At 36.1% G+C, this 24,611-nt stretch overlaps 1 protein-coding gene across 1 annotated transcript in view; it reads left to right on the top strand.

The window, feature by feature from the left end:
- Positions 1-24,611, top strand: part of NSMAF (neutral sphingomyelinase activation associated factor) — a 66,963-nt gene that overhangs the window by 18,363 nt on the left and 23,989 nt on the right. Inside the window, exons 2-10 of the mRNA XM_054692253.1 lie at positions 31-120; positions 5,285-5,363; positions 5,446-5,513; positions 5,600-5,636; positions 10,874-10,924; positions 15,909-15,980; positions 16,308-16,355; positions 16,458-16,510; positions 24,076-24,205. Of these exons, the coding sequence (XP_054548228.1) occupies positions 31-120; positions 5,285-5,363; positions 5,446-5,513; positions 5,600-5,636; positions 10,874-10,924; positions 15,909-15,980; positions 16,308-16,355; positions 16,458-16,510; positions 24,076-24,205 (628 nt within the window). The remainder of the gene's footprint in view (positions 1-30; positions 121-5,284; positions 5,364-5,445; positions 5,514-5,599; positions 5,637-10,873; positions 10,925-15,908; positions 15,981-16,307; positions 16,356-16,457; positions 16,511-24,075; positions 24,206-24,611) is intronic.

The raw sequence follows: 24,611 nt of genomic DNA on the forward strand, positions 1-24,611 counted from the left end.
ATTAAAGTTTTTTTTTTTGTCTAAATTTAGATTTTCCTTGCTGCTGCTTAACTTGGAGGAGTACTACTTTGAACAGCATACAGCTAATCATGTTCAACATAAGGGCAGTCAGGATGAAAGGTAAGGAAGATTTTGGATCTCCATGGACTAAGAAGCCTTTTGATGTCTAAGATTTTAAAATTAAACATGTCTGAAATTAAAATTATTAGAATTAAATATTGTCTGATATTTTAAAATCATGTAAATACCCCTTTCTTCCTATTTGGAATGAGAAGAGGGGATTTATAATTTGTTGTTATAACTTCAAATCTAGGAAACAGTGTGTTCTCATTTCTTTTTTTTTTAAAGATTTATTTGTTTATGCATACAAGAACTGGGATACAGGCCAGATGTGTGGGGATGAGAGTATTCACCAGAGACAGAGTGGGAAACAGAACTGGCAGACTGACTGAAATACACTGCTGAGGGGAGCAGTGGGTGAGACAGGAGAGGTCTGCTGTGCCATGTGTGTAGCTCCCTTGCTGGCCCGGAAAAAAATTCATGCTGCAGAGGCTGCAGACAGCTTCACAGTGCTGTGCTTAACCCCTTGTACCACCAGGGAGGCCCTGTTCTCATTTCTTTAACTGTTTAGGTATCTTAAATCACCTGAGTAGGTTTCTGATTCATTTCATCACTTTTTTTCTTACATCCCATTTGTAATTACATTCTCAAATATTTGGGTTATGGTCTTACAAATTAATGACCATAAAACACAGAGTGGTATAAAAATCAGCACTTTCAAAATGAGTAACTTAAACTAGAAGCGAAATCTGCTTTCTTGCTATTTTAGTAACTACTACTCATTACTACAAAAACAGATTTGTTTCTTTGGTCATATCTTTTGCAAAAGAGTGTAATGAAGTAATGAAGTGTTTTGTTTGTTTAAAATGCCAAGTTGGAATGTTTCATTTTGTTAATGTTAATGTTTTGTTTGGTTAATGTTTTGTTTTGTTAGTATTTTGTTAAAACAAAAGTTGTTTCAGCAAAAGTGTATCTGTTAATAATTTCCTTTGAGAGGCCCTTTGGCAACTGTTGGCCACAACTTGGAAGTTGCTTTCATGTTAGAGAAACTCTTTAATTTTGTTATATGATAACAAAAGATAAAGACTGAGTAGTATTTAAATAAAAAAGTAAAAATTATTTAGCTTTTTTGTTCAGGAACTCGGGACATATCTGTTTCCATAACATTTCAATAAGATTAGATAGTTACTATTCCTTGAACATATTCTTTTTCCTACTTCCATAACTTTTTATCTCGTATCCTCCGTCCTATATTGTAAAAATGTGTTGCTTAAAATTAAATACGTTTGTTTTTAAAATGCAAATATAACCTAGAAAACCATAACCTGTTTTTGAGTTTAAAAGTTATTATTAGTGTGAATGGTACATTCCTATGGAAGTGAATTTGTTAATATCTAGCAAGGTCTTATATGTATCAATCTATTGATTTAGTGATGCAATTTCCAGGAATATTTCAAAGATACACTGGAAAATATGTAAATGGTCATACACAAAAGGTTATTAATTACAGCACTACTTATAATATCAAAATACTGGAAACATTTCAGTAGGGAACTGATAGAATAAACCATGGTTGTCTACATATGGTACTATGCAGCTGTAGTATTGACATGAAGAAGTTCTATATAGAAGTGCTCCCTGGTATATATTAATTGCAAAAAATAGGGGGCTGAATACTGTGTATTTTTATGCTACCTTTCTTATAATAGAAAGGGGGGACAGTTTTTTTAGTATATTTAAAAAAATTAATAATATTGTATATTACATATTTTAGAAAACATGAACTTTTCAACCCAGAAAAGGGAGGGATTGGGGGGATAACATGAAGACTCGGTTTCTCTAAATTTACTTTATTTTGTAATCTTCACTTTGGAACAACAAGTATTTTATATGTATCTTTTAATATGGAATTAAATTTTAAGAGAAATAGTACATATTAAAAATCAAAAAGAAAATGAGACAAATGAACTTAACTCCTCATAAACTTGGAGGTTAGCCACAGAAAAGAATTGTATTTATCAACATCACAACACAGTATTTTAACTGTGTCCCTGGTAAGATATATCCTAAAGTAGAAAAGAATCGAAAAGATGTGGTAAATTGCTTTGGTAGTCATATTATTATTAATAATTATTGGCATTATTATTTTGAAACATATATACATGCACATAGATTTATATAGTTGGATAAAGCAGATAATATGTTAATTTCAGGAACAAACTTTTCCACATAAAAGAGACATAAATCTAATAATAAAGGAATTAAGTAAAAGCCTTATAATCTTCAATTTGAACTAGAATTGCTTACATGGATTCATATACTTTTTTAATAATAAAGGAGTTAAGTGAAAGCCTTATAATCTTTCATTTGAATTCAAAATACTTACATGGATTTGTATACTTGTCTTCTAAGGGAAAGTATTTTCTAACTCTATCCTCTGGAAAGGCCTAGAACTAACCTGGTAACAGTGAGCACAGTGATTATGATCTCTGAATACCACTTTCCACTAAAAGGAATGAGGGCTCTTTGGAGAAATGACTAAGTCTGAGTCTGAGGCAGAAAATGTGTGAGATGACTCTGAAACATCTTGTCATACTGATAAGAAAGGAAGCTATCAAAAGCAATTGAAAATTGAATTAAAAGGTCACAAGGGCCAACTTGAAGAGGTTAACAGGCAAAAATTGGATAAATTGAGCATAAAAAAATAAGTGCCTTCAGTGAATTAAAATGTATCAGAAGTGCTAAAACCATGAATTCACACACACACACATACCCAATGGATACACATACATACGCTAAACAGTTACCTTTGAAGGACATTAGGACACCAACTCATTTTTCTGAAACTTGACAATTAAATGTAAAAAATGAAGCTTTTTTCCTGTTTTTCTAATACAAAGTGTACTTCAGGGTAACCAAATTGTAGGTAAGTAAAGTTCTTCTTTGTTGACAAATTCTAACTAATAAATATAGAAAGAATGTTCAAGATTTCAATTCCTAAAGAATAATGGATCTATAGTATATCAGGGGTCTATAAGCCATAGTAATTGCAGTAGCTGGGTGATTGATACTTGGGAATTTTTTATTCTTTCAATTTGTATATGCTTAGAAATTTCTATAAAATGACTTATTAATAATTTGTGGTGTTAGAAAAGTATTCAATAAATGCTGTTAATGGTATGGAAAAATTATATAAAATCAGCAATTTAAAAAAATCCTCTGAGGAAGACTTCTAAGTTAAATGATGACCTTCAGCATAATGAGTGTTCACATTCTTTAAGTATATCTATATTGAGCACTGAAGCAAGAAAGCTAAAGTAAATACTTTCTACCCATAAAAAAAACAGGGAGGATTGCTCTGGTGGTGGAGGAGATGGTCAGTGCTCTTATATTATAAAATTGAATTCCTCAGTGTGATTTTTTTAAATACTGTGTTTCCAAATACAGCATGTGAATTGCAAATGCCAATAGGAACCACTATTTTGTGTTTAGTTTATCAGAATTAATCCACAGAATAATATGAACTAAAGCCCCATTTTCTCCTCTTACCCCACATAATGATTTCAAAAAGTATTATCATATTGGGATAGAGGAGTGAATTTTTCAGGGATGAGGTATTTGAACTAGATCTTGATAAATATTGGTATTTTTCCAGACAGTGGGGATAGGAATAGCATATACAAAGCTAAAAGGTCTAAATGAGCAAGATTATTTTGATTAGATTATAGAGTTAATATATCACAAATATTGACAATGAGATGGAGAGGCTTTTGTTTTGGATTTATCCTGTAGGGCAGGAAGCTATTGGCATATCTGTAAGCAAGGAAGGATATCGATTTTTTTTAAGATTTATTTATTTATTTATACAAGCACTGGGTACAGTCTGAAGCACGGGAGGGTGAGAGAATTCACCAGAGCCAGAGCGGGGAGCAGAGCAGGCAGAAGGACCAAAGTACACTGCTGAGGGGAGCAGTGGGCGGCAGGAGAGTTCTGCGTGCCATGCGGGACCCCCTCTGGTGGCTGGGGAGCAGCCGGGGATCGAACGGGCATTGCAGAGGCTGCGGGCAGCTTCGCAACCCAGCGCTCAACCGCTGGGCCACCGGGGAGGCCCTAGTTTTTGTTTTTTTTTTTGTTTGTTTGTTTGTTTTTGTTTTTGTTTTGGTAGAGGAAGAATTTACATGAGTTGAGGGAAAGTAAGAAGGTATAGAAGCTAGGAAAGCAGTCAGGTTCTTTCTAGAATATAAGTGAAATAAATGCTTCAGTTAAGAAGATTCTATGTTGTTTACTAGGGCACCGAGGGATGGCTAGAATAAAATTCCAATGCCATAAAGTTATTTTAAAGAACCTAAAAGTCTTGAAGTTCTATTTGTAGACAAAATGTACTATTGAATATTAATTTTTAGATGATTTTTTAATAAGTTAATATTTGCATCACGTGTGTTCTGATTATGAACTGTTGCCTTGATTTAATCATTAATAAGTCATACAATCAATAAAAAAGTATAGATTTTTATTAGCCTCAGGCAAATGATCCATATTGGTTTCAATTAATAACTGTCTCTAAAATGATAAACAAATTTTACCAAAAACTTATGGAAACCATATAAACATCCCAGGAAAGGATAAAAATGGTAAAGTCTACAACTGATTTACTTGATGGTCTAGCATTAGGCAGTCTTTAAAATTGTTACCTTGGAATTTTTTTTTTCCTGAATTCCAACATACCCCAAAATCACCATTAAAGTATTTGATGTGCTAAATTCAAACTCTGTTGTTTTTCCGTAATTATAGATTTTAAAAATTCCTTTAATCAGCATTGTCCTCTGAATTTTAGATATTCATTATTGCCTTTTGAATAGTCCTTTCAGATTTAAGAAGCTAAAAGTCAACAGTATTTCTTAAAAAATCAGTTTTCTGATCCTTTGTTTCTTTCTCAGAGTAGTTATGTGGTACAAATGAGGTAATAAAAATAAAACGCATGAGATGAGCTCAATAAATGAAACCATAATTACAATCTGTGCACATTTCATTAACCTCTAGAGAGGTAAAGGTAAGGAAAATTATTTTTCTATATTTTCCAACCTTTCATACTTTTCTCTTTAATTAGGTTGTTCATCTTTTATTAGTTGATGTTTTAGTCATCTACTTTCTTGTTAAAATGTATTATTCTTTGGTGACTTTTCTTATGTTCATTGATAATAATCCATTGTACTTTGATCTCTAGGAAAATCAGAGGTTCCTTAAAAATATGTTCAAAATCAGTTATTTTTGAACCGGATGCAATATCCCAGCCCATCATTAAGGTAAATGCATTTAAGTATGAACAGAGATAGTCCTACATTTTACCTTTGCTTTTTTTAAAAAAATTTCCTCAATGTTTTCCAGATTCCTTTGCGAGATTGTATAAAAATAGGAAAACATGGAGAAGATGGAGCCAATAGACACCTTGCAAAGTATGCCATTGTTACTAATACTAACTGTTTAATTTTATTTCTACCAAAGAATTGTATGTATTTAATCACTTTTATCTGTATTTTAGGGAGAAATCTGGGGAAATTTCACTTATTTTCAGTCAGGTAAGAGACATAGTAATTATTTTTTCCTAGCCTGAATAAACACAGATACACACATTTTTTTTTTTTTTGCAAGATGAAGTTATTAATTTTGTAGAGCTCTCAATGAAGACCATTGGAATAGATGGTTAAATGCTTTAAAATTTTAATAACTGAGAAATAAAAAATGTTATAATCCCTAATGAGATCCTTAATGTTTATTACATATGTGACTCCTGAAGGCTTGTGGTTTTGTCCTCAAGAGCGTACTGATACTATGTGAGGGCTGGACTGTAGTTCAATAGGACTGTAGTTCCCCTGGTGGCCTCCTAGCCATTTAGAAGGGGAGGCCTGTGCAAGCCTCCTAAATTGATTTCAGGTTAACTCAAGATGACAGCTAGCTACTCATGATGTGTAGTCTGTAATTATGTCACTTGGGGCCATGACCTTTTATTCATTTGACATTTAAACTGTGTACATTTATGTACCCAGTGCCGTGTTTAATGCTACAATACAGAGGTAAATGAAAATATGGTTTTACTCCTGTTCCATAGTTAAGGACTATAGATTTTTAAAACACTATAAAAAATTAGTTGAGACTGTCACCTGCCATTATATTCTTCATCTTTAAAATGAAAGAGTTGTTATAAGAAAGAAAAAATCAAAATCAACAAACAACTATGAACCAGAGACACACTATGGGGGGTGGGGTGCGGGGAAAGGAGGGATTGGGGTCAAAATAAGGGGGTTGCAATTGTGTGAGGAATATAAAAATAAAATTAAAAATAAAATGAAAGAGTTGAGGAGGTGAATGTTGTCTCAACTCTCTGCAGCGCTCTAATTCCTTGAAGTGTTCAAAGAAAATCCTGTGACATATTAAATGTGGGAAAACCTATGGGAAACAAAGATACAAAGATTTCTTTACTTCTGGGCTTAACATATGACAGTGCATTGAGGGCCTCAAGGAGGGAAATCATTAGGAGCAAAGTCTCTCCAGGGGTATTTGGATCACTGAACTTTTAGTTCATGGAGGATTTTTTTTTTAAGATTTATTTATTTATGTATACAAAGGGTGAGGTGTAGGGCTGAGGTGCGGAGAGGCAAGAGGATTTACCAGAGACAGTGGGGAGCAGAACAGGTGGATCTACTGAAATACACTGTTGAGGGGAGCAGTGGGCGAGACAGGAGAGGTCTGCTGTGCCATGTGGGTTAGCTCTCTGGCTAGGGATCGAACTCATGCTATAGAGGCTGTGAAAGCTTCATAGTGCTGAGACTTAACTCCTTGTACCACCACGGAGGCACCCATGGAACATTTTTTAATGATAATAAAAATTATTTTGTGAAAGCTAAGAGTTACCAGATTAGGTGATTCTGTTTGTTCAGAGAAAGGTACTATTTCTGTTTCTTTTTCACTTCACTTTTTTTTTTAACTGACATATGAGAACAGTTACAGCACCTGTATCACCTTAGAGAAGGAACCCCTTTATTAACAATTATTGTCCGAACATGTGCTGTCATTTCTGGTATCATTCTTTACTGGGGCCTTGTTCTAGAAAGTCCATGTCTTGAAAGGAGGTTTCAATTCAGTTCCATTAAAATACATACATTTTAGTAAAATTTTAATAACTTTAGGCTTAGAAATAAAGCCTCCTAACCTCAGCTACTTCTGATAGTTTATGGAATAGGTCTTATATTAAACTGGAAATCAGGTTAATGTCAAGGGTGCATAGACACAAACTACTCTTTCAAGTATTATTTTAAGCTTCCTGGGTTAAGTACACAACCAGAAAATGCAGTTTATGTGTTATTGGTTTTTTTGATTGCTTACTAGGTTACAATGTTTCAGAAATATGTTACCTCTAAGTTTTAGAGTTTTGCTTTAAAATTGTGTTTGTGTGTGTGTGTATGTGTGCACGTGGGCACAGGGGTATGCGTGCGTTTGTGTGATCATGTATAGAAGAACTGAGGTGTAGGCCAGAGGTGCAGGGGGTTGAGAGGAATTGACCAGAGACAGAGCAGGAAATAGAACAGGAATATTTACTGAAATACACTGCTAAAAGGAGCAAGTGGGCAAGACAGGCAAATTCTACTGTGTTGTATGTAGATTAGCTCCCTGGCTGGGGGATGGAACTCAGGCCATAGCGATGATAGCACTGAGACTTAACTCCTAAGCCACCAGGGAGGCCCCTGAAACTTTCTTTTGTGAGTAGAATAAACAGGGGGGTTTGCATGTGTGTGTAAACATAGCAGTTTTACTTATTTTTAAAGATTTATTTTTATTTATACATACAAGAACTAGGGTGTAGGCCAGAGGTGCAGGGTGTGAGAGGATTCACCACAAACAGAGTGGGGAGCAGAACAGACAGATCTACTGGAATACACTGCTCAGGGGAGCAGCAAGTGAGATAGGAGAAGTCTGCTATGTCATGTGGGTCAGCTCCCTGTCCAGGGATCAAACTCAGGTTGCACTGGCTGGTGATAGCTTGATAGCACAGAGACTTTAACTCCTGCATCACTACTGAATATTCATATATTCAGTAAGTGTTATATTCAAGGCTTTGTATATGTTGGGAAGGACAAAATCTCTCTCCATAGACTTTACCTTTAAATGGGGGCAACAGACAGTAAGCAAGGATCTCCTATAATGTCAGTAAGTGGTTAATGCCATGAAGAAAATGAAAGCAGGATAAAGGACAGAATATCAGGTTGCCTTTCTTAATCACTTGAAGACATGTGGGAGTGATCCATGCAGTTATTCCGAGTGTGATGTTCCAGTTACTGAGCATGGCAGGGGCCACAACTCTGAGATGTGAACATCTCAGGTAGAAGGTGCAGTGAGGTGAGTACACCTGGGCCATAGCCATAAGGGAGAGTGCTAGGAAGAAAGTATAGAGCATGGGGTGTTGAACACAGAGCTATAAAGCTGTCCACAGCCTCTGCAGTGCAGATTTGATCCCGGCCAGCCGGCCGGCAAGAATCCCACATGGCGTGGCAGACCTCTCCTGTCTCACCCGCTGCTCCTCTCATCAGTTTATTTCGGTAGATCTGCCTGTTCTGCTCCCTGCTCTGTCTCTGGTGAATCCTCTCACACTCCTGCGCATCTGGCCTGTACCCTGGTTCTTGTATGCATGGATAAAACATGACAGGGACCATGTCGTGGAGGACCTTGTGGGTCAACTGTAAGGAGTTAAAACACAAAAGAAGAAAACCATTAAAGAACTGAAAGAGAGGGGGCCCAGTCTGACTTGTACATGTTTGTAAATCTCTCTGGAGTATGAGTTCAGAGAACATACTTCATGGAGTCAAGTGTGGAAGCAGGAAGACCTTTAGGGGTGTTCAGAATCCAGGTATTGTGGACCAGGATGGTAGCAACAGAAGGATGAGTTGTGAGCAGTGTCTGGATGTATTCTGAAGAAAAGTCACTCTGATGGATTAGTTCATGGTATAAAGGAAAACAGAATCAGGAATTTGCTTCTACTGGGTCAATAGTAGTGCCTTTTATTATAGTAAAGAAGCTTAGGGAAGACTAGGCAGGCTTGAGAATGCAACCTCTGCAAGAAGTCTGGCAGGCATTTAGAAGCATTAGTGGATGGGGGTGTCTGACAGGAGACTGAGGTTGGAAAGATGGATTTTTTTTAATGCCCTGGAGCTGGATGAGCTTTCCATGTGAGGGAGTGTGGAAGGAGAGGTCAGAGGACTAAGACCCTGCAGCATTCTTGTTTTTTTTCCTAAAGATTTATTTATTTATGCATGCAAGAACTGGGGTGCAGGCCAGAGGTGTGGAGGTTGAGAGGATTCATCAGAGATAGAGTGGGGAGCAGAACAGGCAGATGTACTGAAATACACTGCTGAGGGGAGCAGTGGGCAGTCAGGAGAGGTCTGCTGCGCCATGTGGGTAGCTCCCTGGCCAGCCGGGGATTGAACTCATGCTGCAGAGGCTACGCACAGCTTCACAGTCCTGTGCTTTACCCCTGATGCCACCAGGGAGGCCCAAAATATTAGAGGTTGGGAAGAGAGCGGTTCTGCAGGAGAACAGAAGGAACAGCTGGTGATGTCGAGGAGAACCAGGAGAGAGTAGCGGCTAGACAGCCAAGTGGAAATCTGCTTTCGGAAAAGTCATCAACTCTGTCACATGACCTGAGAAACAGGGTTGATCAAATCTTGAGACTTGGCCAGTGGATAATGCAACATGGAAATACTGTGCACCTTTTATGCCCCTCACAGGGATGGTTTCAGTAATGTGGTGAAAGGTGAAGGGTAAAAACCTGTTGTGGGTTCTGGAGAAAGTACAGTGAGCTCTTTCAAAGAGGTTTTTGCCACAAAAAAGGAACAGAACTGCAGAAGGAGAATGAGACCAAGGGAGACTTCTTATCTGTGATTTTGTTTCAGTGCAAGAGAACGCAGTATTTAATTGTAGAAGCAGAGTTTTGGGTGGCTAGTCTTGAGATCCCAGCAGAACTGAGCCCAAGTCCATTAGAATAGGAGGGAAGGCAGAGATAAATTAGAAGGTGTTGGTGGCTTGTGGATGGTATTGCTTGTTTGATATAGTTATTATATATTTATATTACACAGGTCAGTACATGAGAAAATACCATATGAAAATACCAGAGAGCATCAAAAGAAATATCTTTGTTAGTGAATATATTTCATATCACAGTGACTTTGTTTTACCCAATTTTAAAGATTTATTTATTTATGCATGCAAGAGCTGGGGTGTAGGCCAGAGGTTTGGGGTAGAGGTAAGGGGATTCACCAGAGACAGTGAAGAACAGAACAGGCAGATTGACTGAAATACATTGCTGAGGGGAGCAGTGGGCAAGACAGGAGAGGTCTGCTGCACCATGTGGGTTAGTTCCTTGGCTGGGGATTGAATAACTGCTGCAGTGGCTGCTGATAGCTTCACATTGCTGAGATTTAACCCCTTAAGCCACCAGGGAGGCCGCTGTTTTACATATTTTTTTAAGAAAACTAGCACTAAGACTAGGCTTTCTTATCTATTTAGTACAAGGAGATGACATTCATAAAACTTCTTTGATGTTTTGTTCATCGGTAATGTTTGCTGCTTTGTTGTCTTGAGTCTCTTTTTAATTTAATATTTATTATTTTTAACATTAGAACTTTAAAAGTCATAGTAACATTAATGCAAATAATTTTGGAAGTAGAATTTGTGATTTAACGTCTATTTGTAATACCCTGATTTATATTTTATTCGTAACATGAAAAATTTTGGGTTTTTACAAGTGTTGATTTGTCTTTATCAGGTATATTTCATTAAAGAACACAATATTGTTGCACCATATAAAATAGAAAGGGTAAGTAAAGCTTTTCATTTATTCCCAGTAATTTATATTGTAATTTTGAGAAATAAGGCTTTGTGACTCCATTAACATCTTTAATCAAATATAATAACAATGGATATTTAAAAGCTTGTTATTTAGCAGTTATAACAGAATTACCCAGGAGAGCCACAGATTTTAGTCCAAGAAATTTCAATTAACTTTTTGACTTCAAAAAAATAAATGTGTCTAATAGGAAAAAAAAGGCTAAATGATTACATTAGAAATTGCAGTTAGAATATACATTTATAAGATTATGTATTGAATATTAATGATAATTGACTTTTTAATGTTTGAGGAATATGGGTTATAAAATATTTCAGAGTTCAATAATAATTCATTAATGTATAATTAGGTAGAAGCTATGGGTAGAGTTGAATACAATATCTGTTTTTCCAGGACTTGTCAAGAAGCATGGACATTACATTTAACCACTCTGTGCTTTATTAAATCCTTTATGCTTCAACATAATGTAGATTAAATGGATAACTACTTCAAAAAGAACGTTCTTACAGAACCTAGGGATTAGCCTAGTGCTCCTAATGACACCTTTATGATTTAGGAAAACCTACCCTCTCTGGAAAAATATCATCCCACAGGTTGAATTTCAGTCCCAGCACAAGCAAGCTTGTGGTTTCTCAGCCTTGCAACTTGTGGAATTCACAAACTGCATGAAGTGGCCTTTTATTTATGTATAAGAAACACTTGCATGTGCCAGTTATTCAGAAACTACTAATACTGAGATTTAATTACTCTCAGGTGGTGCTGTTGGCTTTTGGAGCAACATAATTCTTCATTGTGGGACCATCCCCTATATTACAGCCATTCCTACTTGCTAATGACCCTACTACACTGTTCTCCTCTTTGCTGTAGTAACCCCTCTACACATTGACAAAAGCCCCGCCTGGAGGCAGTCACACACCCCTCCCCCAAGTTGATAAACACTGCCTGGGGTGGGCCCCCTCTAAAGGCTATCTGGATACCCACTTGAAGTGTAAAGCTGCACTCAGTCTGTTGAACAATTATGTAAAAGAAATAAGAGTGATTGAGCAAAGAAAAGTTCTTTTGTTCCACTGTGAATTAGAACAACAAAGGATTCTCAGATCTTAAAAAGGGAGGAAACATGACATTGATAGTGATGAGAGAATAGTAAGCCCCAGTCCCTCCTTCCTTTCATGGAGATACTGATTTTAACAATACATGGACCTTTGTGAGAAATCCAGAATCCAATTAAGAAGCCCCCTGCACTGTAGGTGGACAAGAAACCAGTTGCCTCAAAGCTAGTGAGAAAATTTGTGACACCCTTTCACTTTAGTCCTTACCCCCAGCACAATGACATGTAATTAGAAGCAGCACTGAGCTGCTTCCTAGGGAGGGAAAGAGAAGATTGGATCCATTCATCCAATGTTTTGATTTTTCGGTGTGCTGCTTGAGGAACTGACTTCAGTCTTACCTTCCTTGGAGCTCTGACAGGGATTGGCATATTCCAGATGCCTTGGTGCCACTAAAACAGGAAGAAAAAAAAAAAAAAAAAACACAGTGGCTGCATTTTCAGAGGACCTGTGGCACAGAGGACAGAGGTGGATACAGCAGGCTCTACTGCAGGGGAAAGGAAAGAGAATCTGTATTCAGTGATTTGGCTTTTCAGGTGGTCAACCAAGGGACTGGTTGCTGCTTCACCTTTCCTGAATTCCTGATTAGCATACTCTGGATTCTACAGGCTGCTGGGAACCAAAAAGAGTTGGATAGCTCATAGCAGCTCAAAAAAACCTGCAGAATCGCAAATCAACACCAGAGAAAACAAGATTATGTGAGCTCTTTCCCAAGGACATTGGCTAATCCTTCTCTGTGAATCTACTCGCACAAGTTCAGAGAAAAGTCAACTATAGAAAAAGTTTGAGAAGCCCCCAATTGCTAGCTGAACTGATTGGTGAAAATCTTTCCCGTTTTGAAGCCAGTTCATAAAGACCAGGGGAGGTAACTCTTTTCAAATGAATGGATACCAACACAGAGTTACAATGCATCTGAAGAAACAGTAGAAATGGCCCAATCAAATATACAGAATCCTCTCCAGAATGTGAGATGAGAAAGAAATGGAGATTTATAAATAACCTGACAAAGAAAACATCATAAAGTTACTCACTGAGCTCAAGAAAATAATGTTTGAACAAAATGAGAATTGCATCAAAGAGACAGAATATACTTAAAAGAACTAAACAAAAGTTTTGGAAATGGTGGAAGAATGCAATAATTGAAATGAAAACTAACCAGATTTCAAGAGCAGACTTGATCAAGGAGAAGAAATAACCAGCAAACTCAAAGATGTTATTTGGGTTATGCCATTAGAGGAACAGAAAGGGAAAAAGAATAACTGAGTGAAGAAAACCTAAGGGGCTTATGGGACACTATCAGGTGGGAATCCTAGAAGAGAGAGAGAGGCAGAAAGCTCACTTTAAGGTATAATGGCCTAAAACTTCCCAAATCTGGGAAAAGAAATAGATATTCATGTTTAAGAAGACCAGTGGATCTCATAATTCTAAAGAAGTCCACACTGAAATACACTATAATCACATGGTCAGAAGTCAAAGACAAAGAGAATTTTGAAAACAGTAAGCGAAAAGCAACTCATCTCACACATACACAGAACAAACGTAGTAAGATTTTCATCAGTAAATTTCTGAGCAGAAACCTTGTTGGCCAGAAGGGAGTGGGATGATATATTAAAAGTGCTGAAATAAAGAACTGCCCACTAAGAATGGTGTATCTAGCAAATCTGTGCTGAGGAAATGAAGACAAAGCAGTGACTTCCCACATAAACAAAAGCTGTGGGAGTTCACCACACTAGAACTGTCTTACAAGAAATGATAAAACACGCCCTTTAACTTAAAAAGAAAAAGACTTTTAGCAGCAACACAAGAGCAATAAAAATATAAAATTCACTGGTCAAATGCAGTGACTACAGTAAATACAGTAGTTCCCCTTCCTCACAGTTTTGCACATGGTGAGCAAAAGAGATCAGTTATATATGTGTGTGTATACACAATTGTGTTAGACAAAATAAGCTTTCAGTTGAAAACTGTCACAAGAGACAAGGACATCACGTAGTGATAAAAGGGCTAATTTATGAGAAAGATATAAATTTCTGTACTTGGGTTCTCCAGAGAAACAAAACAAATTGTGTGTGTGTATGCATATGTGTATATGTATTTGGAGAGAGACATTTATTATAAGGAATTGGCTCACATGACTATGGAGGCTATGAAATCCATGCCCATGATAATTGATGTTGTAAGTTATAGTTCAAGTTCAGAGACAAAAGAAGACATGTGTCCCACCTCAGTGACAACTAGGCTGTGAAAGAATTCTTTCTTGCTCAGCTTTTTAGTTTTTCAGGCATCTACCAGATTGGATGAGACCTCCCACAATGGGGAGGGTAGTCTACTTTACTCAGTGTTCCAATTCAGATGTGACTCCCATCCAGAAACACCCTCACAGACACACGCAGAAATAACTTTTAACCAACTACTTGGGCATCAAATTAAAATAGAAAATTAACCATCATGTGATATATATTTATATATATGCTCCCAACCTCACAGTACTTAAATACATGAAGCAAACATTGTGACAGAATTGAGGGGAGAAATTGACAGCAGCAACATAATATACTTTAAAGCACCACTTTCAATAGTGGATAGAATAACCAGATAGAAGATCAGTTAGGAAACAGAGGATTTGAACACTGTAGACAAATGGATCTAATAGACACATACAGGTCATTCCACCCAATGTCAACAGAAAACACAATCTCCTTAAGACACATGCAACTTTCTCCAGAATAGATTACATGGGAAGTCACAAAACAAATCTTAACAAGTTTAAAATTGAAGTTATACCACCTGTCCTTTTTTCATCCACAGTGGAATGAGACAAGAAATCCGTAACAGAATGAAAAATCACAAATATATCAAAATTAACACTCTTACACTCCTATTGATAGTAGGGTAAAAAGGAAATAAAAAGGGTAATTTAAAAATATGTCCAGATAAATAAAAACAAAAATATATCATACTAAAACTTATAGGGGCAGCAAAAGCAGTACTAAGAGGAAAGCTTGTCATGGTAAATGTCTATATTACAAAGAAGTAAGAGTTCAAATTTTAAAACCTAACTGTATGAGCCTCCTCTGTGGCGCAGTGGGTTGAGTGCCACACTGTGAAGCTGTCTGCAGCCTCTGCAGCGCAGGTTCGATTCCTGGCAGGCCAGGGAGAAACCCACATGGTGTGGCAGACCTCTCCTGACTTGCCCGGTGCTCCCCTCAGCAGTGTCCTCGGTCCGTCTGCCTGTTCTGCTCCCCACTCTCTCTGGTGAATTCTCTCACCCTCCCGCACCTCTGACCTATACTCCAGTTCTTGTATAATTAAATAAATCTTAAAAAAAAAAACAAAAAACCTAACTATATATACACTTCCAGGAGCTAGAAAAAGAGCAGCAAACTAGGCCCAAAGTTAAACAGTAGGAAGGAGATAATAAATACAGCACTAAATCTGATAGACCATGCCTCCCTACACCTCTGTTTGCAGGGTGGAGTAAGGAAGGACACACGAGGCAGATATGTTCTTTTTTTTTTTTTAAAGATTTATTTATGCATATAAGAACTAGGTACAGGCGAGAAGTGCAGGGGGTAAGAGGATTCACCAGAGACAGTGGGGAGCAGAACAGGCAGATTGACTGAAATACACTGCTGAGTGGAGCAGTAGGCGAGGCAGGAGAGGTCGGCTGCACCATGTAGGTAGCTCCCTGGCCAGCCTGGTATCGAACTCCTGCTGCAGTGGCTGCCTGTAGTTTCATAGTGCTGTGTTTAAAGTCTTTGTGCCACCAGGGATGCCCCTAAAGAATTCTTAAAGTAATGCTATTTGACATTACTTCTCTTGTTTTGATTTGTTTCCCTTTTTGTTAGGGCAAAATGGAGTATGTCTTTGAATTGGATGTTTCAGGGAAAGTTGAAGATGTTGTGGAGACATTGCTTCAGGTAAGCATTTGCCTTGCTCACGCCTTCACTGGGCAGAAAGTTCAATGCTAACTTGAAATTTTTTAAAATGGAAACTTTTCAACTCAAAGCAAATGGAAACTTTTTTAGAAGTTTTCACATCTTATCTAAACTGTGATCTCCTTCTAAAAAATCAAGCGAATCTACTTAAATATGTTGTGTTTGGAAACTACTTTATAAACAAGCTATATCGGAATCAATCTTAACTGTTAATAAATCACAGAATGATTGTATTTTTCATTGCTTCTAAGGAAATATCTTCATATCATCTGAGAAAAAATAATTTTATGTATATTTATAATATTGTAGCTTCACAGAGCATCCTGCCTTGACAAACTAGGGGACCAAACTGCGATGGTAAGAGTTTCTGAAGATCTGTCTCTTTTGTGAATTAACTTGTATTGGTATTTTACTTATAAATACTTATGCCCGTACTTTTTAAATGGTTCTGTTTAATAGATAACAGCTATTCTGCAGTCGCGTTTGGCTAGAACATCATTTGACAAAAACAGGTAAATTTTTAATGGTTTTGTTTCACACAAAATGTTCACACACTGACCATTTTCATCTGTAGACCTCATTTAGCATGTCCAAAATTAATGTTATCATCTACCACCACCAGCCCCCCGCCAAACCTGCTTATCTTTTTTTTTTAGATTTATTTATTCATGCATACAAGACCCCGCACAGGCCAGAGGTACGGGGCATGAGAGGATTCACTAGAGACAGAGTGGGGAACAGAACAGACAGACTGACTGAAATACATTGCTAAGGGGAGCAGTGGGGGAGACAGGAGAGGTCTGCCATGCCATGTGGGTAGCTCCCTGGCCGACCAGGATCCTACCCGCACTGCAGAGACTGCGGACAGCTTCACAGCACTGTGCTCAACCACCTGCGTCACCAGGGAGGCCCTAAACCTGCTTATCTTAAGGAATGGTCCAACCTTAGTGCAGGAGCAATCTCCAGGGCTCACTGGGTGCTCTTCATCCTGACAGCCGTCAGTTAAAAGGGCCTGTTGACTTATGTTCCCTCCTGTCTTTCTGGTCTGTCAGCTTCTCTCTCTGCACACTGTTGCTGCCTCATTTTATGTCACGGGCCCCGCCCACTCAAAGCACCATCACGACTTTTAGGTTGTCTAAAAGTTGACTCCAGTCTCCTCTCCAAAGTCCTCTTTTCTCCACCATACCTAATATCCTTTTAAAAGGTGAGCACACCTTGGAGATTCACTTCTAGACCACTGTAATGAAAAGAATTTTGCATTACAGCAAGTCACATGAATATTTTGGTTTCCCAGTGTGAGTAGAAGTTATGTTTGTACCATACTATATAGTCTGTTTTTAGCATTATGTTTAAAAACACAAAATACATATCTTAGTTCAATGTGACACAGAAACAAGTGAACAAGTGCTGTTGCAAAATGCTAATAGACTTGCTCAACACAGGACTGTACAAACCTTCAAACTGTAAAAAAGTACAGTAAGGTGAAACAATAAAAAGAGGTATGCCTCTGTGTTGTTCTTTCTAAAGAACTTAATTACATCACTTATCAGTTTAACACTCTTCCAGGCAACCCATTGCATTAAAGATCAAGTCTTAGTCTTGATGTACACAGACCATTTATGTTCTGTCCCTGCTTCTAGTCAATGATTGCTTTTCTTGAATTCTGTGCTCCAGCTCTTTGCCTAATAGGCAGTTCTTAATTGTGCCAAGTCTCTTATCTTTGAACCTTTGTACATATTCCCTGTACCGAGAATACTAAACATTCTTTGTCTTTTGCATCTGATTAACTCTTATTTATCCTTTTCAGTTCAGCTTAGCGATCAGTTCTTTTTTCTGAGCTATGATTCTGAGATAGGAACCCTCCTAAGGTACCCTGTAGGGACCAAGAGTTTGCACTCCTGTTCCAATCTTTTTTCATTGATTTTCTGGTCTTTTTTAAGTCCAGAATAATTTTTCTATAAATAATTATATTTTAATATCTGTTCTCTCATTTTTGCCTTATATTAATTAGAACTGGGCTATCTGTCTCTATCTACTTCTCCAACAGCACTGTACTAATTACTCCATCTTTATGGTAACTCTTGACATTTGGTAGTGCAGGGTTGTGCACCTTGTTTCCCTTCTTAACATATGTCCTCAATGTTCTTGGCCTATGTGCTTCGATACACATTTAGAATCATTTTGTTAATCTCCATGAAAGAAAGCCTGCTGGGATTTGATTGTTAATGCTGACAATCTGTGGTCTTCTATTTCTTTAGGTCTTCTTGAATGCCTTCCCTATAACTTTCCCTATAAAAGTCATTCCTCTTTTGTGCTAAATTTATTTCAATGCTTCTTATTTTTGCAGGTATTGTACATTATATCCAAATATATTTCATTTTCTTTTTATTGTTGATATGTAGAATGTGATAGATTTTTCTGTACTCATTTTTTTTCAGCAATTCTGCTAATCTCTGTAATGAATTCCATTAATTTTTTACCTAGATTCTTTAATATGACAAAATGTTATATATATGAATTATTGTAGTCTCTATTCATTAGAAATCATTTTCATTTTGGATTTTTACATTTAAAATCATTCTGCTTAGGACAGAGTAGTAAATGTTTGTTAAATAGATTCATTTATGGATTATTATATATGAGGCTTTTGCTAGAAGCTTATGTTTATAAAGGAGATTAGTTTGTAATATTTTATTGCTACTCTTTGAGATCATCCTGCTTCTTACCTGGCATTATTTAATTATTCAGTCCTTACAACACTGAAGAACTTAACAGTAAAGCCACTGGACCAATGTTTTTTGTGTTTATGTTAGTTTCTTTTTCTGTTTTATCTCTGTAGCATTCATTTTCTTGGTGACAAGATATATTAGGTAAATGAATTGCTAGGGGAGGGACAGGTTCCATGTTAGGAATGAAAAGAAATAAGCAGAATTAACTTCTTTTGATCACCTCAGACTACATAAATTTTCTAAGTAGCCATTTAGATTTTAATTTGGGGCTACAGCATGACTTTAACTTAAAGTTAAAAGTTGAAACTATAAAAGTTTTAATTTATTCAGACTGAAATGGTGTGCTGAAAAGATTGGTGAAGGAGTTTTTGCAGTGCTAAATGAGATATTCCAATGTTGTATATACTTCCTCGAAAGAAAGAAGATAAACTTTTGCTAAAAGATAAAACTCATATTTCTGAAGAAATGCATTTTATTGAAGAAATAAAGGGGAACTATATTTTTCTGTACTGTTTGTTCTGAAAATTCATATCCTTACAAGTTGAAAGAGTAATATAATGAACACAGATACCCTGTGAGTCTCCAGGTGGTATTAACACTGTCAAATTTGCCTGCTTATACTCTTGCTCATTTGTTTGTTATTTGTGTATATATGTTATATGTATGTGTGTTCATATAATATGTAGCCTGTATGTATATGCGTGTAGATAATGTGTATACAAGTGTATATATGTAGTATATATTTTGGGGGGATCATTAAAAGATATTCTTCCAGGTCCACCAAACTATTAATACTCAATTAGCAATAATTCCATAATATCATGTAATATGTAGGCCCATAGTAATGTTTTTCCATTTTTACCCCAAAATGTCCTCTTTAAAATACTTTATTTTATAATAACATGAGACTTAAAGAACACATGCAAAGATAGTATAAAAGGATTATTTTTTAAACCCACCATCCAGTTCTCTCTGTTGTTGTATAGTTAGTATGTAGATGCTGCCATCTTTTTGGCCACATTCTAGATATGTGATTTTATGGTGCTTCTGAAATTTTATTTGCCATTATTTGTTATTGGTATATAGAAATAGTTTGGTTTTTCCATTGAGATACATACATATATACATACATCCATATACACATATATAAATATTTAATCATTTAATGTGAATAATCACAATTTCATAGAAATCCTCATCGGTTTTATTTCTATTTATTGCCTCATTGTACTGTTTATTTAACATGAGATTGGTGGGAGCAGACAGCCTTAGCTTATTCTTGATAGATGTAAAGGGAAAAGATTTAAGGTTCATCATTAAAGAAGATGTTGTTTGATCTAGATTTTTTATAGATACCCTTTAGCAGAGTGAGAAAGTTTCTTTTTGTTACTGGTTTGTTCAGAGTATTTTCAATAATACGTTTAGAGTGCTTTTTCTGCATTTGGGGTGATCATATTTTTTTCTTTTGTTAATATTATGGACGACATTGATTTTTCAATGTTAAACCAACTTGATCGTGATAGATTATCTTTTTTATATAATGTTGGATTGACTTTGCTGGTATTTTGTAAAGAATTTTTTGCCTATTTTGGTAAGTTTTCTTTTAAAAAATCCTTTTCATCTAAATTGTCAAATTTATTGGTATAAAGTTTTAAATATCCTTTTAATATCAGTACAATTTGTAGTGATGGTCTCTCATTCCATATCTTGATGCTTTCTTTTTTTCCTTTAATGGTATTGCCAGTGGTTTACTACTTTATTAACTTTTTCAGAGAATCAACTTTTGACTTAATTGACCTTTTTTCCTTTCTTTATATTTTATAGATAATTAATTTCCACTTTTTTGTACTTCCCACAAATTCTGATGTGTTATGTTTTCCTTTTCAACTTGTAGTTCTCCTTGTTGTTTCTCCTTTCATTCATGGATTGAATCCATGAAGTATGTTGGTTCACTTCCATGTAGGAATTTTGTTATTATCATTACTGATTTCTAATTTGATCTTCTCTTGGTTCAGAGGATATACTGTATATATTAGTCTTTTGATATTTGTTAATATTTGTTTTATGACTCACCATTTGGTCTATCTTGGTGAATGTTCCCTATGCCCTTGTAACGAATGTGAATTCTGCAGTTGTTGGATATAGTGCCCTATAAATGTCCTTTAGTCCCATTTGGTTGATGGTTTTTCAGGTCATTTGTATTTATTGACTTTTTCTTAACTTGTTCTATCAATTACAAGAAAAGGGCATTAAAATTGTCAATGATGATTATGGAATTGTTTATTTTCCACCTAATTTTTGTCCATTTATGCCTGTGGATTGGGAATAGGCTTATATATTGGGTTGTCGGAAAAATCATGACCTATTCTATCTTTGAAAAACATAGGAAAAAATGCATCAGGACTTTCCTGGCAACTCAGTACATTTAGATGCTTAATGTGTACTTAATTAATTTTTTCATCATTTGTGAAATATCCCTCTTGATCCATATTCTTTGTCTTTATTTTTTCCTAATGTAGCCATGCTGGTTTTCTTATGTGTTGTGGTTAAATGTACATCTTTTTCTGTCCTTTTGCTTTTAACCTGTCTTTATTTTGCCTCAAAAAACATGTACTTTACATGTATAGTTGAGTCTTGCTTTTTATGTAGTCTGATAATCTCTGCTCTTTGATTGGAATATTTATTTTATAATTATGAAACTATTGATACCCTTGGTTTTAAACACACTACCTTAGTATTTATGTTTTTTAGCATCTCATTTGTTATTCATTTCTTATATACTTTCTTCCTGCCTTCTTTTTGCGAAATACAGTATTTTTAAGTATTTCATCTATTCTGTTTACTGTTTAGCTATACTGCTTTTTATCACTTTTATTATTTTTTTAAAGATTTATTTCTTTATACAAGAACCGGGTACAGGCCAGATGAGCGGGAGGGTGAGAGGATTCACCAGAGACAGAGTGGGGAAATCAACAGGCAGATGACTGAAATACACTGCTAAGGGGAGCAGCGGGCAAGACAGGAGAGGTCTGCCGTGCCATGTGGGACCCTCATCAGCCGGTCGAGATGGAACCGGCGCTGCAGAAGCTGCAGACAGCTTCACAGCACTGTGTTCAACCGCCTGCACCACCGGGGGAGGCCATGCTTTTTATCACTTTTAGTGAACACTCTTGAAAATAAAATATGGCATTATACCACAGCATACCTTCACATAATATTATAATATGTATATATATTTTACAACAATATAAGAACCTTCCACCAGTATATTTCTATTTAGCACTTTGACCCATTATGGTCTTGTGGGCCTATGTTAAATTTCTACATATGTCATAAAACCCATAGTGTGTTCTTTTTTTAAGGATTTATTTTTATTTATTTATGCATACAAGAACTGGGGTATAGTCCAGAGGTGTGGGGATATGGTAAGAGGATTCACCAGAGATAGGGTGGGGAGCAGAACAGGCGGATCTACTAAGATACACCACTGAGGGAAGCAACAGGTGAGACAGGAGAGGTCTGCCGCACCATGTGGGTTAGTTCCACTGCCAGGGATCGAACTTATACCCCAGTGGCTGGCGATAGCTTTATAGCACTGAGACTTAACCCTTGTACCATGAGGGAGGCCCCCACATATAGTGTTGTTATTTTTACTTCAGAATCACTAGCTTTTTATAGGATTTATATTATATATATTTGTAGGTAAATTTAAAATACTGAAAAATCCTTTCTCCTTATTCATGTATTTAAATATTTATACTTTCTGGTGTTCTTTTCTTTTTGCAGACCCAGTGTTTCATTTGGTATTATTTCTCCTCAGTCTAAAGAACTTTGTATAGCATTTCTTACAGAGCAGATCTGTTCAAGATGAATTTCTTCAGCTTTGTCTCTAAAAATCTTAATTTTACCTCATTTTTGAAGGGTACTTTTGTTGGATATGGAATTCTAGGTTGACGTTTTTCTCCACCACTTTAAATATTTTTATTTCACTTTGTATCATTGTTTCTATTTTTAAGGTATGATTTTTCTTTGTGCTTATCCTGCTTGGGGATTTCAGAATAACAGGAGCCTACGAATTGATTTCTTTCATCATTTCTCAACCATATTTTCCTTCAATATTTCTTCTGCCTCGTTTCTATATTTTCTCCTGTAATTTTCCGATTACACTTATGTCAATATGTTTTATGTATTCCTTCAGACCTCATTGTACATTCTGTGTTTTTTTCATTCTTTTTTCCATTAGGACATTTTATTGACCTATTTTCAACTTCACTGGACTTCTCCGATGAATTCCTTCTGTTGTTAAGCTTGTTTAATTAATTCTTCATTTTTGTCATCCAGATTTCACTTCTAACAATTCCTTCTGTTTTTTGTTGTTTGTTTGTAATTTCTGTGTGTCTGATGAAATACCCCTTTTCTTCATATATGTTGTCCATCTTCTAGAATGTTTAGCATATTTATTATAGTTACCCTTAGATCTCCTAATCCAACATCTGCATCATCTTCTATTGACTCTTTTCTTATGAGTATAGGTCATATTTTCTTTCTTCTTTGTGTATCTTACATTTTTTTTATTGTACAGGTAGTTTTAAAAATAAATACAGACTAAACTAAGTACTATTTCAGGACAGAATACACACCCTTTATTTTGTAAGTCTACTTGCACTGCAGGCTCTGTCAATATAATCTGTAACAGAGTTAGTTTGAAGCTTTGTTGCAGCTTTATTTAAATTTATGTCCACTGCCTACAACTCTTGAGGGGAGTGATCAAAACATTCTTTAACAGGGCTTGCTTGGTATCTGAACACTTGAAGAATCATGGTAATATTCTTGTGTTTTATAGCTGGGTAACCAGCTTTTTGAACGGGGGAAATTTTGCTCTGCTTTCTGCCCCAGTTAGCATTTTTGTGTCTCTGGGAGTTTTGCTTTCCAGTCCTGACTCTCTCTACTTCTCTAAAGATGTCTTTTCATCCTGCAGCTCTTACCCCCTTCTTTGAAGGTTACTTCTCCTGTTATTCAACCATTGGTTGCTTGACTTAGGTTTCTTTACATCTTCAGCTTTCTGATGGGTTTTTAAAAATAATGAGGATTGTGTAACTTATCTAGCAGGTTTTTGTTAGAATGACAGCTATTCGGATCTCTTTCATATCCTAACTGGAAGTGGAGACTATTCCTATGTTTTTTTTCCTGTTACTTATAGAGATTTCTTTTTGACTCAATTTATTTAAGTAAGTACTGATTAGAGGAATCTTATACAAGGTCACACTTTATCTTCTTAAATAAAGTTAAACCTGGAGAGTGGATAGCCTTCTGATTTTTCTTGCTTCTGTTGAAACATATATTCTCAGATTCCAAAGTGTTTCTGAAAAGCTGCACATGGAATGCAAAGCAGAAATGGTGACCCCTCTGGTGACGAACCCTGGACACGTGTGCATCACCGATACAAACCTGTATTTTCAACCTCTCAATGGGTACCCAGTAAGTAAAATCTACAGATTCAGATAGAGAGCTACGTAAGCACTGCTGTACTCATCTTTAAGTTCTCTTGCCTGTAAACTTCACAATTATAATGTCCTCACATTTTGGTGAGGCTCAATATCACCAACCACTTCCCCAGCATCTGAGTATTTAACAGAACCCCTATGTAGTCCTATGCACACTCACCTGAGTTCGAGTAACTATGATCTATTTTCAGTCTTTTGGGACCACTTACTCTCATTGTTGTGAAAAGAAACCCTGTTCCTCACAATTTTATTTTTTTTTTAAATTTTTATTTGTATTAGTTTTTTAACTGAAGTAATATTGTTTAACAACACACTATTTAGGAGTATATAAATGCACACTTCTTCAAATGTATTTTATCACACCACATCCACCACTAAAG

This window comes from Talpa occidentalis, unplaced genomic scaffold, assembly GCF_014898055.3.
Source record: "Talpa occidentalis isolate TD23 unplaced genomic scaffold, MPIMG_talOcc4v2.1, whole genome shotgun sequence".
NCBI lineage: Eukaryota > Metazoa > Chordata > Mammalia > Eulipotyphla > Talpidae > Talpa > Talpa occidentalis.